We start from the raw sequence: 18,296 nt of genomic DNA, 5'->3' as shown, positions 1-18,296 counted from the left end.
TTCATAATATACAAGATTTTATGAATATAATTAATATATAAATCATAACTTTTTAATTTGCATTAGATAAATTGAAACTTATATACAAAATTATAAAGGTTTAAAGACATAAATAAGTAATAAAAAATTTAAAAATTAATCATGATAATTTTTAATAAATGTGTTATATATAAATATGACATAGTAAATATAATAATTTAATAAGAACTAATTTTTTTAATTAATTAATAATGATTAGTGTATTCATTAATCTTTTAATATAAACTAATTTTTGAAATTAATTATTAAATGAATTAGTCTACTTAAAAGAGGTATAATTAATTTATTTGAAGTTAAATAATATGTATATATAATGAATATATGAGTTATATATAATGATTTGTGAGTTAAAGAAAAAGTATATTGAAAATGTGAATGAATAATTATTAATAAATTTGTAACATAAAATTAAAATTATCAGATATCTTAAAATAAAATATTATATATATATATATATATATATATATATATATATTATCAAAATTTTAATTATATATCAATTTAAAAGGTATATTTATACGTGATAAAATAAAACTATATCGACTAATTTTTAATATTTAGTCAAAAAAAAATTAAATATAATTTCTTTTATTAATTTAATTAAAATAAATCAAACGAATATAAAATTTATAATTATATATTTTTACTAATAAAGTCTAGAGAGGTTTCCTCTCTCTACTTCCACATTCTCCATTACTTATTTATCTTACATCCCTCATCTTCCATTACATCTTCATCATACTTCCTTAACCTCCTCATTCCATTACTTCTTCATCCCTCACCTCCCTTTCCTCATTCCATTACTTCTTCATCTTACCTCCCTCACTACTAAATTTGAAATATGTGAGATGACAAAGATGTTGAATCAATATGTCAAGGCTCAAGAACTTCAAATCAATAAGGTATAATTTCTTTTATGATGATTCTTTTACTTTTTTTACTAACATAATAATTTGAGTAATATAAATGAATGTTCTTTTATCATGTATTACATAATGAGAGAAGATATGTTAAGATTTTATGTATAAAATGATAATTTATTTAAAGTTTAAAATGATATTTATTATTAATAAATTTGACTAACACATCAAAAATATTTATAAATAAATATATATATATATATTACTTAAAAGAAAAAATGAATTATTAGATAATTATTAATAAATTTGTAACATAAAATTAAAATTATCAGATATGTTAAAATAAAATATTATATATATATATATATATATATATTATCAAAATTTTAATTATATATCAATTTAAAATGTATACCATTACTTCTTCATCCCTCACCTCCTTTTTCTCATTCCATTACTTCTTCATCTTACTTCCCTCACTACTAAATTTGAAATATGTGAGATGACAAAGATGTTGAATCAATATGTCAAGGCTCAAGAACTTCAAATCAATAAGGTATGATTTCTTTTATGATTCTTTTACTTTTTTTTACTAATATAATAATTTGAGTAATATAAATGAATGTTCTTTTATCATGTATTACATAATGAGAGAAGATATGTTAAGATTTTATGTATAAAATAATAATTTATTTAAAGTTTAAAATGATATTTATTATTAATAAATTTGACTAACACATCAAAAATATTTATAAATATATATATATATATATATATTACTTAAAAGAAAAAATGAATTATTAGATAATTATTAATAAATTTGTAACATAAAATTAAAATTATCAGATATGTTAAAATAAAATATATTATATATATATATATATATATATATATATATATATTATCAAAATTTTAATTATATATCAATTTAAAATGTATATTTATACGTTATAAAATAAAACTATATCGACTAATTTTTAATATTTAGTAAAAAAAAAATATAATTTCTTTTATTAATTTAATTAAAATAAATCAAACGAATATAAAATTTATAATTATATATTTTTACTAATAAAGCCTAGAGAGGTTTCCTCTCTCCACATTCTTCATTACTTATTTATCTTACCTCCTTCACCTTCCATTACATCTTCATCCTACTTCCTTAACCTCCTCATTTCATTACTTTTTCATCCTTCACCTCCCTTTCCTCATTCCATTACTTCTTCATCGTACCTCCCTCACTACTAAATTTGAAATATGTGAGATGACAAAGATGTTAAATCAATATGTCAAGGCTCAAGAACTTAATATGATTTCTTTTATGATGATTCTTTTTTTGTTTTACTAATATAATAATTTGAGTAATATAAATGAATGTTCTTTTATCATTGATTATGAGAGAAGATATGTTAAGATTTTATGTATAAAATGATAATTTATTTAAAGTTTAAAATGATATTTATTTTATGATGTAATGTTCTTGAATATTTATAATGTGTATAAACTTAAATTTATGCTCGGTGAAATTATTTATATCATTATGTTTATTAAATGAATAAATTTAATAGGAAATTATGTTTATAGAGGGATTGAATGATTTTTTTTTATTAAACTAGTTATAATTGTTAAATTATAATTAGGTGTTAATTTATAAATTTTTATCTTGAATGTTTTATAGGTTTTGAAGAATTGAGAAGAATGTTTTATAGGGTATCAAGAGAGAGTTGAGCAGAAGAAGTTGTTGAACCGAACCTAAACAAGGAACCCAAACAAGAAGGAAGAAAAATTGTTATAAAGTTTAGGAATGATAATTTATTTTTATTGGTTATACTAATAAATACCTTTTATTAATTTATATTTAAATATCATCAAATTTTATGGTAATAATATTTTATGTAATTTTTACATTTTGCAGTAATATAAAATATTTTGTGTTATTTATATAAGATAAATATTTTGTTAAATGGTTTTATTTATTTTTTTAAATATAAGTTTTAATGTTTATTTTCTAGATTATTGCATTAACTAGGTAAATTTACCGCAGTTAAAATTTTTCGGTTAAAATTATTGATAAATAAAGACGGTAAAAATTACTGTAGTTAATAGTCTATAATGACGGTTTTATAAACCATAGTTAAAGACTTATCTAAGGGCAGTAAAGTTACCGAAGTTAATAGTCTCTAACTACGTTTTATAAAATTGCAGTTAAAGACTATTTACTACGATAATTTTACCGCAGTCAACCGTAGTTAAAAGTTCCGTCGTTCAAAAAATGTTACTTAATAAGGGCGGTAAAGTTACCGCAGTTGAAAAATATTAACTACGGTAAATTTATCGCCCTTATTAACAAACATATCTTTAACTACGGTTTTTAAAACCGTAGTTAGAGGCTATTAACTGCGGTTTATTAAACCGCCATTTTAGACTATTAACTGCGGTATTTTTCCCGCCCTTATTGATTATTATTTTTTTAACGGCGGTTGACTACGGTATTTAAACCGTAGTTAATAGGCTTTAACTACAGGATTTTATTTTAACGGCGGTTAAAATCGCCTTTAAATATTACTTTTTACTAGTGAATCTAGCATTTCTAGTAATAAGATTCAACAAGAATCTATCAGAGACATGTGGAGTTTGAGAGCAGATCAGAATCTGAGCTTATAAAAATATTGTCAGTTATACTAGAGTTGTTTGTTAATTCACCATCGCTTGCACCACCACAATATTTTATTGATACTGATGTCAAATATAATTTCATTCTTAACCCTAAATAGGGTTTATGTAGAGTATATATATATATATATATGAACATTCTATAACCTAATGGGTCGTATCTCCGACCCATTTAATCATATATAATAATAGAATATCAACTAATATAACATAGTCTAACACCCCTCCTCAAGTTGGAGCATGCAAATCACATATGCCCAACTTGGATCTAAAATGGTCGAATAATTGTTTCTCAAGAGGCTTAGTGAGAATATCAGCCAATTGAGAAGTCATGGGAACATGGGAAGCAACAATAGTCCCATCCTTGATATGATCCCGTAAGAAATGTAAATCCACTTCAATGTGATTGCTACGCTCATGAAACACTGGATTCTGAGCCATATGAAGAGCTGATTGGCTGTATGAGTACACATGCATACCCGATTGAGGTACTCCAAGGAATACCATGACCCCTTGTAGCCACTTCAACTCACAAATCAAAGCTACTAAAGATTGATACTCAGTCTCAGCGGAAGATAAGGCCACAATTGGTTGTTTCTTGGACTTCCAGGACACGAGAGAAGAGCCAAGAAACACCAACCACCAAGTAACCGATCTGCGAGACTTAGGACAGGATGCCCAATCCGAATCGCACCATCTAGATAACCGAAGATCACAATCACTCCTCAAGAGTATACCATATCATGTGGCATTCTTCAGATATCTCACAACCCGTAATGTTGCCTGATAGTGATCCTGTAATGGGTCGTGCATAAACTGAGATAATATATGTACATAGTAAGCTATATCAGGTCTTGTGAAAGACAAATATATCAATCTCCCCACCAACCGTTGATAGCTCTCCGGATCCTCCATCTGCGCACTCACTGACTCCCCCAACTTATGATTCTGCTCCATAGGAAAACCAGCATGTTTAGCACCTAGAAAACCACACTCGGAAATAATATCTAGAACGTATTTCCGTTGACACAAAGAAATGCCCACAGCACTCCTGGAAACCTCAACTCCTAGAAAGTACTTCAGATCCCCCAAGTCCTTCATATGAAAACATGATGATAAATATTTCTTGAAGGCCTCTAGTGTCCCCAAATCACTCTCTGATACTATCATGTCATCCACATATATCAAGACATGTATGACAGCATCACTGCTCACAAAGGAAAACAGAGAATGATCCGAAGGAGACTAAATAAAACCATAAGAAAGCAAGGAAGTTGTAAGTTTGACAAACCAACAACGAGGCGCCTGTTTCAGTCCATAGAGAGACTTACGCAGACGACACACTTTGTTGGTATGACCGAACTCAAAAACTGGTGGTAGGCGCATGTATAGTTCCTCTGTCAGATCACCATGGAGAAAGGCATTATTCACATCCATCTGGTGCAAGTGCCAACCCCGAACAGCAGCAACTGCAAGGAAGGCCCGAACAGTACTCATTTTGACAACTGGAGAAAAGGTCTCAGAGTAGTCAATCCCCTCAAGTTGATGGTTTCCAAAGACAACTAGACGTGCCTTCAAGCGCTCAATTGACCCATCAGAATTGTGCTTGATCTTGTAGACCCAGCGATTACACAATGCCTTCTTCCTTTGAGGTAAATCCTCCAAACTCCATGTTTCATTGTCCTCCAAGGCTCGTATCTCACTCTGCATGGCTGCGTGCCATCTAGGATCACGAGAGGCCTATCTATAAGATTTAGGCTCAACGCCTGAGGAAGGGTCGGAGCCAGATGAATGATGTCGAAGGGGGGTAATATAATCAGTCAACCAAAAAGGAGTCTGAGTCCTCATACCTCTGCTCAACTATGTCTGTTTGACGCTCGACTGTGGTTGTTCAACGCTAGACTCGCTCACCTGCTGCACAACTGGCGAACTAGGCTCCTCAGTAAAGCCCTGTGCATTAGTCTCCTTCACCGAATCCTATGCACCAGCCTCTTCGCCCAAAGCCCTCTCTAGCTCATCAGACACCATGAACTCTCCTACCGAAACCTGGTCTGGTGCCTCATCCACAACACTAATGGGAGGAACAGAGACAGGACAATCCGAAAGGGGCAAAAGGAAACTCATTTTCATAGAAAACAACATCATGAGACACAAAAACCTCCTTAGTTTCCCAATCCAATAACCTCCACCCCTTCTTATCAAGGGGATAACCCAAAAACACACACTTACGACTACAACTAGCAAACTTGTTATGAAGAGAGTGTAAATCAAAAGCATAACAGAGGCAACCAGAAACACGCACGTTAGACAGAGTAGGAGCAGTACCATATAACACCTTATAAGGAGTACGAAAGCCCAAAATATGAGAAGGAGTCATATTTATTAAGTAGCATGCAGTAAGAACACATTCCCCCCAATACTCAATAAGAATAGAACTCTGGAACATGATAGCCCGTGCAACATTAAAGATATATTGATATTTCCTCTCTACTCTACCATTTTGTTGAGGAGTATGCACACAAGAAGTTTGAAATAATACACTAGCCTCAAAAAAATAAGATTTCAAACAATTAAATTTTGTTCCATTGTCAGTTCTTACATGTCTAATATCAACTCCAAATTGTCTTTTGACCATAGCAATAAACTTTATAAAGATAGTGAAAACTTCAGTCTTAGCAGATAAAAGAACTACCCACACAGCTCGACTAAAATTATCAACAAAAGTAAGAAAATAACGTGCTCCATTAGAGGAGGGAACAACATAAGGACCCCAAAGGTCATAGTGTACTAAATCAAAAATACTCCTAGCATATGAATCACTGTCGTAAAAAACATTCCTAGACTGTTTGGCCTGATGACAGATATCACAAGGGATAACACTAGGAGAACGACGAGTAACACTAACACCAGATAAATGCTGCAGCACACTGTCTGAAGGATGCTCCATCCTACTGTGCCAAATCCCAGACTCTCAGTTGAGCAGACAAAAAGTGACGCTGGAACACTGCACTAGTAGTAGAGACCCCCCCCCCTTCATTCACCTGCTCCAATCACCTTCCTGGTACTGCGGTCTTGAAAAGTACATAAATCAGATGAGATTGAGATATCACCATGATAATCATCAATCAACTGAGTAACATAAATCAAGTTACGGGTCAAAGATGGGACAAATAAAACAATTTTTAGAGTAATCTCAGGAGATAAGTACACAAAATCCCGTATATGAGCAGTAACAATGCTACCATCGGGTAGAGAAATAGGACACTCCGTCCCCACAAAGCAATCAATAAAATAGTCTTGGACCCCAGTGGCATGTAAGGTAGCCCCTGAATTAATAATCCAAGATAAAAGACACTTAGTTGGGCCGCCAAAAGACTGCAACTCTGCGTCGAAGACGCCGAAAATATCATCACCGTTTGACATATCGGCGGTGATTGGACAAAATATTGGGTAGGATTTAATATTTAGATAGGCTCTGATATCATGTCAAATATAATTTCATTCTTAACCCTGAATAGGGTTTGTGTAATATATATATATACATGAACATTTTATAACCTAATGGGCCGTATCTCCAGCCCATTTAATCATATATAATAATAGAATATCAACTAATATTCTATTGATACTGACAAACCTAGATATGATATTAGACATCCTCGAAGACTTAGTGAAACTCATTTGGTTATTCATGCATTGAGTGTATCAGAAGATATTCATTGTTATGAAGAATATTCTTCATATTCTGATGTAGTCACTTGTGATGACTCTAACAAGAGAATGATGGTCATTCAAGAAGAGATAAATCTCTTCATAATAATGGTATATAGAACCTTGTAAAATTACTTCTATGAAATAAGGATATTTATTGTAAGTGATGTATAAAAGAAAAGAATGTACACTTGGAATTGAAGATGTAAGGTTTAAAGTGAGACTAGTTGCGAAAGGTTATAGTCACTTCTTTTTTGTATTGGCGGTTGTGCGATTAATTAGAAAGCTACTCTACAGAGTACAGTCGCATAGTCTACTACAGAGGCAGAATACACGGCCATCATAGAAGCTTGTAAATAAGTTATTTGGCTGAAAGGCCTATTCGGTGAACTCAAAAAAGATTTACAAATAACGATAGTCTTTGTGATAATTAAATGGTTATTTTTCTAACGAAAAATCAGACGATTCATGAAAAAACTAAGCACATTGAAGTAAGATATCATTTTGAACGTGATGTTATTGCTCGTGGTGATATTGATGTAAACACAATTAGTTTTGTTGATAATCCTACTGATATGATGACGAAGGCGCTCCCCATTGCTAAGTTTGAGCATTATTCAGACTTAATTAGTCTTGGTTGTTGAGTAAGCCCATTTGGGCTATTGGAAGAGGTGTATAGTGTCATATCGTTGTCTATATTAATTGTTTATTTTAATATACTAGTTTTGTGTCAATGTGGAGATTGTTAAATTATGGTGACCCAAATATATTTTGACAAAGGCCTAAACTTAAACTCATTGTAATAAAATAAAATTTAACTATTAAAATTTGGGCCCACTAGGCCAAGTTATGTGACATTTAAATATATAGTCTTAGGTAGAGTTTTATATATATATATATATATAATATTTGTTATTATTCTTTTCTCTCTCTAAGTTGTAATTTTCTCTTAACAATATTGTGAAAAGTTTCATCCTTGCTATGATTTTCATGTTTTGGATTTGTACATAAATTTTGTGTTATTATCATGCTTTGTTTGTTTATACTCCATCTCTTCTTTATCTTGATTAGTCTTAAAATCATATCATGTTTTTCAACATCTTTCTATATCTAATTCGGTTAACAAAATCACTAAACTGATGATCAAACATGTCTTTAACTATGACATTTCTACGTATAACAATGAAAATAAGATCAAGATGTAATTTAGCTAGACTTTTGATACTACATTAAATGTCGTCCCAAAAATCTGATCGAAAATCCATCCCCCAAAATGAATTTGGACTGTTCGCAAAATTTTTCTAAATAGAATAAATTCATCTCTAAATGCTACACTCCGCTGGAGAATTAGATATTTTAGTGAAATAATTAAACCAATCTTGACCATACATATATCTGAAATATTTATTTCTTTCTGTCGAATTTGTTGAAATATTTGAATTTCACACGTTTTCTCGATCACGTGACAGGGGTTAATTTGGTGCCCAAATCAAAAGTTACGACATTTCAAATTCCCTAAACAATTAGGGATTTGTTGCGCACGAGGAAGAAGTCTCCTCGACTTTGGGATGTATTTTGCATTACAATATAGGTGACTTTAACGTTAACCTCCCATTGTGATTTCTTCTTTTTTATTTATTTATTTTTATTTTTTTCAAAAAAACTTAAAAACAATTAAATTTAGATTAATAATAGATAAATATATTCTCATTTACCCTATTAAATGACTTGTTAATTTATTTTTTATATGGTTAGGTTTATACCCTGAAACTAATTATTAATAAAATAGACTCTTAAATTTTGTATTTGAAATTTTATTTTTTATGGATTTTAGATAATAATGCATTCAAAATTTATTAAAATATATAAACTATAAAATTGGATAGGAAAATGAGTATGTAGAATCAGATAATTATTATTTTTCAGTTACTGTTTATACCTATTTTTTATAATAATAATAAAAACTATAAATAAATATATTGGCTAATTGTAGGCTCTTTCACTAATTTTACAACACATCAATATTTCTGAAAAAAAAATAAGTACTAGTTAGTTTTGCTGTAAGAGTAACTAATTTTGTCAAATGTTTTAGTAACTATCTAATTATATTGATTTGGGTAATTTAAAAGTTAGTTTATAATAAAAAATGTACATGGTAACAACGTAATATATTAAATATGGTTACAAATTTGTCGTTATAAATTCATTTTTTATTAAATAATCTTAGAATTTAAAATATTTTAATAATTATTAATTTATAATTTCGATAGAACTAATACATACACTGAGATTTTAAAAATTTTATTATTTTATTATTTTATCAATTGTTGTTCAATTTGTACTAGTCTTAAGTTATGACTGATTAAATTTGTTTTGAGGTTATTAAATTATTGATTATTAATTTATAAAGATTTTAATATGTGATAGTTTCTTAGTAATAAGAGGGTATAAAACTAATTTTGCCTTATGTTATAATAATATATAATAATACAACTAATTTTTCCACAAGTTTTAAATATAGAGGAATGTGTTACCATTGTTTTGAAAATCGTTCGAGTAATCGGCCCAGTTTATTTTAGGCAAACTTCGGTTTAATCGGTCTAATGCTCAGAATGTATTAGTTAGAGTAAATCTGACTTAGACAGTTTAATCAATCATGTCTTTCTCCTTATCCTTCAAACATATCCAAAAACACAATAAAAAATTTGTTCGCCCCGAAAGACAACAACTACAACTGGATCTAGATCATGATGAAAATGAAGATATGTCCATGGTTTTCGATGTCTCCTCAGGATCACCACATTTTCAACATTAAATTTCAATTGGACCTATTATAATTGTTCGATGATCTTGTGAAGCAAGCTCCAACGAGATCAACAGCTACATAATTTTTCCGATCTTAAACGGTAAGTTAGGCTTACATGCTAAAAGGCCTTTCACATCTCACTAACTTCAAAAAAGCAATAGTTTGATCAAAGAGTCGAGGAAGAAACGGGAAACAAAGAACTTACGACTTGAAGAAGAAATGAGAAACAAAGTCAATCACATGGTCAAATGAAGACAGTCATCACTAGGTCAATAAAGTAGATTCAATCTTGAGAGAGAGAGGAGAAGACGTAGATCCAGTCGAGAGATAGTGGAGAAGATGTCCAGTTTTACTATTTAGAATAATGACCTTTCGAACCGAATATTTTCGGTTAAACCGCCTAATCGGACCAGATTTTGACTAGTTCAAAAAGTACCGAATATTTTCGGTTAAACCGCCTAATCGGACCAGATTTTGACTAGTTCAAAAAGTGACCGCATTAAAATAAAAAACGGACCGTCCCCTCAACCGTTTCGCGGTCAACAAATTGAACCGACAGCTCGTGTATTTTAAAACTATGTTATTTTTAACCTTTTGAAATTTATTTTATTGAATGAAAAGCAACTCCTTTTAAAAATTCACTTCGAAATGAGTGATAAACTATATATTTAATGACATATTGTAGACTATAATCATATATATATATTTTTTTAAATTCTGAATTTTACACTATGTCTAGATATCGATTAATGTTTAAGTTGGAATGTTTAAACAACAAGTTAATGGAATAAGTTACAATCAATTGCTAATTATGAAGAACCTTTTCATAATAAGTAAAATGCAGGGTTTCAGTACAATATGAAACACAAAAAATAATGCCATTTCTTTTAATTGGCAAATTAGTTTCCATAGTGATAGTATGAATAAAAAAGGGTTCCCCACTTTCAATGGTATGGATTTCTGCTTAATTCTACACAGAAGTCAGATAGTTCCCTCAAACCCTAACATCACTAACTATGTCTACATTAATAGTGCATCCATTAGCATTCAGTAAATCCCCCACTAAACTTAAAACTTGCCAAAAAATTAACCACCCATTGCTTGAAAATTCACAATCAAAAAAACATTGAACCTTTTTATGTTTAGGGGAAGGCATATAGCATCGAGTCAAGTTGTGAAATTTTGTTGAAATTTCACCCATTGCCAGATTTGGTCAGCATTTCTCCTGAGTCACAAATTAGAGCTTTTCGATAATTTAGTAGAGGGCAGGACTCAAAAGGAAATTTTGTCTTCAGTCTGTTGGATCCTCTCTTGGAACACTGTGGACAAAGCTTGCCATGTGTAAACATAAGGCAATTCAGGTCAAATTTTAACTCATTAGGGATCCTCTTGTTAAGATGAACGTAGGTCTTTTTGATATCCGCAAATTCAGGAACCCACCCTATAGATTTTGCAATGTGAAAAATCTGCAAAGGATGCCAAGTGTTGAAAGGAAAATATCAACGAGAAGTAACTTGAGCCAAACATTAAAAAAAAAATTAAAAACTTGAATGAAACATCACACTCACATGTGTGTCCACTGGGAAATCATCGCGCTGAAGTTGGAACATCAAGACACAAGCAACCTGTTATTCATTATTCAATCAATAACTTCCACATGAGAAAATCTCAACTCAGCAGTAATCACTTTATCATTTATTATATATGAACCAAGAGATTTTTCCTAATCTTTGATTAACAGATAATAAAACAATTTTTCTCTAATAAAATTAAATTATTTTGAAAATGACTAGTACACGAGAAAAAAATCTTTAACTCGTTTTGAGGTTATGTTTCTAAACATGAAGAAACAAAACTTCAAAGCAAATATAATACTGCTAGAAAATGGGGAATTGTCCTAATTCCCAAAGGAAGACAAAATTAACAGCAACTGATTTTCATGACTCTCATTCTTTATATATCATCCTGCTATGATCAGCTTCTATAAGCATATGGACTATTTAATCATTTTAAGACCAATCAAATTATCATTCTTACCAATTCTCTAGATAACCAAAATTAAAAATTTGGACTGTATCTTGTCTAGAATTTATGGGGAAAATGCTTCATTTAGAAACATGCCTCAATGAACCTGTTCAATAACAATTAGAACTGAGAGTGTGCTCCTGTATTGATTTCGATATATATGATAATCTTAAATTTTGAAAAAGTCATCTGAAAGCTCGAGTATAACTTTAGAATTCACAGAAACCTGGCAAGCATAAACTCTTTTACAATAATTTACCGTTCACAGAAACCTGGCAAGCATAAACTCTTTTACAATAATTTACCGTTTTTGGTCCAATGCCCTTATACTTGGAGAGCTCAGATTTGATTTCTTCAGTTGACATATCTCTTAGGTACTCAAAGCATAGTTTTCCCTTTCTCTCAAGTAAGCAACTTAACATGTTCTTTATACAGGCTGTCTTTGTTGGGGCTAAACCTCCACATCTTATTGTATCCTCTACACATTTAGATTCAGCTGCAAGCACCTTTTTTACAAGAAATAAAAGAATAAATCACAAAAACATTGAACTCTGAGAAGAAAACGCAAAAACTAATTAGATCTGAAAAAAAAAGTACAGAACCTAAAAAAACAAAAGAGATGCAAAAGTTTAAATTTGATCAATATACTTCTACCCAACTCTGTATAATTCCCCAAAACTCATGAAAGTAGACCTGTATCTCGAATGCGCAGATTCCAGGGTGGTACATGACCTATTTTCAATTTTCAATTAGCTAATAACAAGAACATTGCTGGAACACATGATTTTGTGAATTAAATCCAACATTCAAGTATCTAATTCTCTTAGTCATAAAGCCCATCTGGAAACAGTTTTTTTGATAAATTTGTAGTAATTGTGTCTATTTCTAAATTAGAAAACATCTCCAATTATGAATCTTAATGCACATTTATTTAATAAATATGAAATGGATTTGGATCAATACTGGAGTATTGACTGGCAGAACTAAATTGGAAACAACTGATCATTTATAAGTTGTCACAAAGGGTCTAAGACCGCTTACTTAGTGTAAAATATAATCTCACTCGAATATGGTACACATGAGAAACAATTCAGATAGGAAAATAATAATAAAACTAGTGTATGCATAACCCAAAACCTCCAACCCTACATAATTATCATGCTGTGTTGAGAGAATTTGTGTAGCAAATGGAGTCTTGTAGAAATGAAAGGTGAGATGATGTATATGATTTCAATATGTTGCATAAACAATACAGTAAATGCACTTTGAATAGGTGGACATCTATCTGAATGTAAAAAAAAACTAACTTTGTAACATATTTGTAGTTACAACTTCTTCTTAACACCATGAATCAGGGGAATATCATGAAGAATCCAACTAATTAACAATGCCTTTCCAGAAAGCCTCATTGTACACTAGTTACTGAAACAAATGATTAAGATGAAAAAAGGGTATCAATCAAGAATCAATTGAGCAAACTCACTTCTTCCCAGGTTGGAAAAGCAGACTTAAGGGAAGAAAAAGCTTTATGAGAGTTGGTATCGGTGGTGTTCTGCGATAGTATTACGCTAACCAAACCATCCAAAACACTCTCTTTTTCATTCAAACCGTCATCTTCCCTACCGTTCAAATCTCCAGAAGGAGATTCGGAGCTTGGTCGGCGGTATTTGACGAATTCTTTGGGAAAGCCATGGAGGGTCAAGAGATCGTCTCGAACAATTAGGGTTTCTTCTGGAGTAGGCCTAAGATGATCTGGGTAAGGTTCAGCCGAGTGCTTTTCGTCTGAACCAGTGATTAGTTTCCTGGGTTTGGAAGGAGATTTGATTGGCAATGGTGATTGGAGCAGAAATTGAGCCTGTTTTCTTTTCCGACTTCTCTGCATTTCATCCGGAGAAGGGTTTTTGATTTTCTTTTAGAATCAGTGATTACTTGTGTTTTATTCTTAATGCTCTGCTATATAGATTCACCGTAAAACTGTATGGGGATTTGAAAAATTATTCTTTTATTATCAATCTTTATAGACATAGTTTATTGTTGAAGTTGTTTGAGTATTTAAAATTTATTTATAAAATAAATATATTTTCCTTTATAAACAAATTTATAAATTTATATTCTAATGTACAAATGGACCTAAGTCACTAGGTTAAGTGAAATGATCTTAAAAAATGGCCTTAAATGCTTGCGCAAATGAACACTTCAAATTTTCTAACGAAATTACCCCTGTCGCGTAATACGACGGGCACGATCGTCTCGCGACGGAACCTTAATTCTTTATAAAAATTCTCAAAATTTTTTCATTATTTATTTTCTGTTCTCTCTTTTCTCTTTCTTCTCCGCGTTCTCTCCAAACCCTAACAATGAACGAACGACGAACGACAACGACAATGACAACCGGTGACCGACAAACAAAACTTGATGCTCTCTTCTACCATCTGATTTATGTTCTTATTTCCATTATAGCTGTATTGAATGTTTTTGTGTTTAATTTTTAACAGATTCGAGACTTAATTCATGTAGATTTGAGATGTTGTTGGTTGTTGCTGCACTTTGTAAGTAGTTGGTTGAATGCAGATGATGATGTTGTTAGTTATTGTTGCACATTTTAAGTTCTTGGTTGTTCATCTTGAATGCAGATGAGGTTGAATGCGGTTTTCACGTTGATTCAGTCCCGTTTCAAGTTTCATGTGATTCGGTCCCTTCTCGTGACGGGCACGATCGTCTCGCGACGGATAATCCCTTCTCGCGACGAGCAGTCTCTTCTCGTGACGGGTAGTCCCTTCTCGCGACGAGTAGTCTCTTCTCGCGACGAGCACGATCGTCTCGCGATGGAAGTTGAAGAGGAGCGCGTTTCTGCACGCGCCATACTCTATTTATAAGTATGACGTGATAAATATTTCATTTCTTCACTCCGTCGCGATGACTCGTCTTTATCTAGCCTCTTCTTAACTTCACTGTTGCCTTCCTCGACCTTCATCGTCTTCTCGTTCCTTCATCGTCTTAATTAATCAGGTTAGTTTTAGTTTTTGGTTTAGGGTTTCGCGATGGTCGGTTGCTTCTCGCGACAGTGTATTTGTTATTGGTTCTTACACTAGTAAAAAAAGGACCTTTACCGACGGTTTTCCCCGAAGGTTTTGTAAAACTCTCATAAATACTCCCGAGAGGAACAAATCCTTCGGTATTAAAAATAGATTCCGAGGGGGGTGTAAAACCTTCGGGTTTATTAATTATTACCGAAAGTTCTTTGTAGAACTTTCGGTTTTTACCTTCCCAAAAAACCAAAAAAAATTCTAAGTGTTGGATGTGGGTTATTTGCGAAGGTTTTTACAAAAACCTTCGGTTTCGAAATCCCGAGCATTTTTAATTGCGAAGGTTATTCAAAGAACCTTCGGTTTTGCTCAATTAAAAATAATTCTAAGTTTGGTAATGGTTTTTTCCGAAGGGTTTTTAATAAACCTTCGGTTTTGACTAATATCAAAACCAAAGGTTATATGAAAACCTTCGGCATCTACCTCTATAAATACAAACCCTAACCCTTCTCTTTTTCATTCCACCCTCTCATTTCTCTCTCTCCCGCGCCGCAGCCGCCTCCTCCACGCCGGTCCTTCTCTTCTCTCGTCCAGGTTTGTTTCATTTGTTTTTTTTTTGTTTTGTTTATTATTAGATTAAGATTTATTAAGTTTATATATATATATATATTATCTAGATTTAGGCTAGTTAGTTTAAATTATTTGTTTGTTTCATTGATTTAGATTTGTCTATATACGTTTTTGTTTAGATTAGATTTAGGTTAGTTTGTTAAATATATGTTAGTTTTGTTTTTTGTTTGATTGAAGTTATATATATTAGATTTAGGTTACTGTTATTTTGTTTGATTAATATATATATATATATATACACATGATATATCTGAAATGCATGTAGGAATATGGGTGATTCATGGAATAGTCTTCGGCGTACACCGGAGAAACTGCATCCGTGTTACTAGAATCTGATAGCACAATCAGAAATTGCGGCACGTGAGGAAGAGGTGAGACAGATGACGCTGGAAATGGAGCAAATCCGATTGAGGGATGCGGAAAGAGGACGATTGCTCAGTGAAATTAAAGCGGACAGGACCGAAATGGCCCAGAGATTAGAGAATCTCGAACAGGAACTTGTAATGTTGAGGAGTCGACTGAATCAACCACCCCCTCCTCCCACCCCATCTAATAATTTCTAGAATAATTATGTGTTTATTTGTTTTTCCGTACGAACGATTATGATATTTTTATGTGTTTTGTTTTAATTTTCATGAATTATTATTATTATGTTTGTTTGGTTTGGTTTGGTTTAATATGTTGTTAATTAATTATGTTTTGTTTACTTTTCACCTTTTTTTAAAAGAAAAACGCATGGCCAAAACCGAAGGTTTATTTGAAAACCTTCGGTTTTGACCCCTGCTTAAAAAAATTCTAAATAATTTCTAAGTATGGGGAAGGGTAAAACCGAAGGTTTTCAAATAAACCTTCGGTTTTGACCCCTGCTTAAAAAAATCAGAAAATTTTCTAAGTATGGGGAAGGGTAAAAACCGAAGGTTTTCAAATAAACCTTCGGTTTTGACCCCTGCTTAAAAAAATCAAAGAATTTTCTAAGTATGGGGAAGGGTAAAAACCGAAGGTTTTCAAATAAACCTTCGGTTTTGACCCCTGCTTAAAAAAATCAGAAAATTTTCTAAGTATGGGGAAGGGTAAAAACCGAAGGTTTTCAAATAAACCTTCGGTTTTGACCCCTACTTAAAAAAATCAGAGAATTTTCTAAGTATGGGGAAGGGTAAAAACCGAAGGTTTTCAAATAAACCTTCGGTTTTGACCCCTGCTTAAAAAAATCAGAAAATTTTCTAAGTATGGGGAAGGGTAAAAACCGAAGGTTTTCAAATAAACCTTCGGTTTTGACCCATGCTTAAAAAAATCAGAAAATTTTCTAAGTATGGGGAAGGGTGAAAACCGAAGGTTTTCAAATAAACCTTCGGTTTTGACCCCTTCTTAAAAAAATCAGAAAATTTTCTAAGTATGGGAAAGGGTAAAAACCGAAGGTTTTCAAATAAACCTTCGGTTTTGACCCCTGCTTAAAAAAACCAAAGAATTTTCTAAGTATGGGGAATGGTAAAAACCGAAGGTTTTCAAATAAACCTTCGGTTTTGACCCCTGCTTAAAAAAATTAGAAAATTTTCTAAGTATGGGGAAGGGTAAAAACCGAAGGTTTTCAAATAAACCTTCGGTTTTGACCCCTGCTTAAAAAAATCAGAGAATTTTCTAAGTATGGGGAAGGGTAAAAACCGAAGATTTATTTGAAAACCTTCGGTTTTGACCCTTCCTTAAAAAATTCTGTTTAAGGTCAGGACCGAGAGGTTTCCTTAAAACTTTCGGTGAAACCGATAAAAATCGAAGGTTATACTATTAACTTTCGGTGTTACCAAATTATAATTTGTAAAATTAATTGGTTTGATACATTCCAATCTAGATTCTTAACTAATCTAATCAAGTGTGTGTTGTTTTTAAAAAATTAAGATTGTGTTTAATGTTAAAATGTTTATGATTGGGTTTGATTATATAAAGAAGTGTATTTATATGTTTGTGTTTATGATCATGACATGAATGTGTATAAAGTTTGATAATATGGCTTATGTAATGTGTTAAGGTTATTAAATTAGTTCAATTATTAATGTTCAAAGTCATTAGAAGATTAAAAACCAGTTAATTTAACAATTTGTGCAATGGTAATTCCGAGAGTTTAGAGTAAAACTTTCGGAAATACCTATAAAAACCGAGAGTTTTATGAATAACTCTCGGAATTTGTATGTCACAAATTGTTAAATTAACTGTTTTTTTTGTTATAATCTAGACTCCTAACTAATATTATCAAGTGTGTGTTTTATTTGAAAATTTTAGATTGAGTTTAATGTTAAAATGTTCAAGAATGTGTTTGATCATAAAGAGAAGTGAATATGAATGTTTATGTAGGATTATCCTATGTATTTGTGTAATGTTTGATCACATGGATTGGGAAATGTTTTAAGGATATCAAATGTGTTAAATTAATGTTGTTCAACGTTATTAGAAAGTGAGAAACCAAATAATTTAATAATTTGTGATGTTGTAAAACCGAGAGTTTAATATACAACTATCAGAAATATGCATATAAAA

At 31.5% G+C, this 18,296-nt stretch overlaps 1 protein-coding gene across 1 annotated transcript; it reads right to left on the bottom strand.

The window, feature by feature from the left end:
- Positions 1-10,948: 10,948 nt before the first annotated feature.
- Positions 10,949-14,049, bottom strand: LOC124941765 (putative DNA glycosylase At3g47830). Its single transcript, XM_047482118.1, has 4 exons — positions 13,598-14,049; positions 12,420-12,620; positions 11,658-11,714; positions 10,949-11,555 (listed from the first exon to the last, which is right to left on the bottom strand). Exons 1-4 carry the CDS (start codon positions 13,994-13,996, stop codon positions 11,283-11,285), a joined length of 930 nt encoding a protein of 309 aa, XP_047338074.1. The 5' UTR covers positions 13,997-14,049; the 3' UTR covers positions 10,949-11,282.
- Between the last annotated feature and the right edge of the window lie 4,247 nt (positions 14,050-18,296).

This window comes from Impatiens glandulifera, chromosome 6 (genome assembly GCF_907164915.1).
Source record: "Impatiens glandulifera chromosome 6, dImpGla2.1, whole genome shotgun sequence".
Classification (NCBI taxonomy): Eukaryota; Viridiplantae; Streptophyta; class Magnoliopsida; order Ericales; family Balsaminaceae; genus Impatiens; species Impatiens glandulifera.
Note: the sequence above shows the minus strand (reverse complement) of the source record. Positions and strands in the feature narration are given on the sequence as shown.

Coding starts and splice junctions, on each gene's coding strand:
- LOC124941765 (XM_047482118.1), bottom strand. CDS start 13,996: ATGCAGAGAAGTCGGAAAAGAAAACAGGCTCAATTTCTGCTCCAATCA. Junction 12,621..13,597: donor CTTTTCCAACCTGGGAAGAA/GTGAGTTTGCTC, acceptor CTTGTAAAAAAG/GTGCTTGCAGCTGAATCTAA. Junction 11,556..11,657: donor ATTTCCCAGTGGACACACAT/GTGAGTGTGATG, acceptor CATCCTTTGCAG/ATTTTTCACATTGCAAAATC.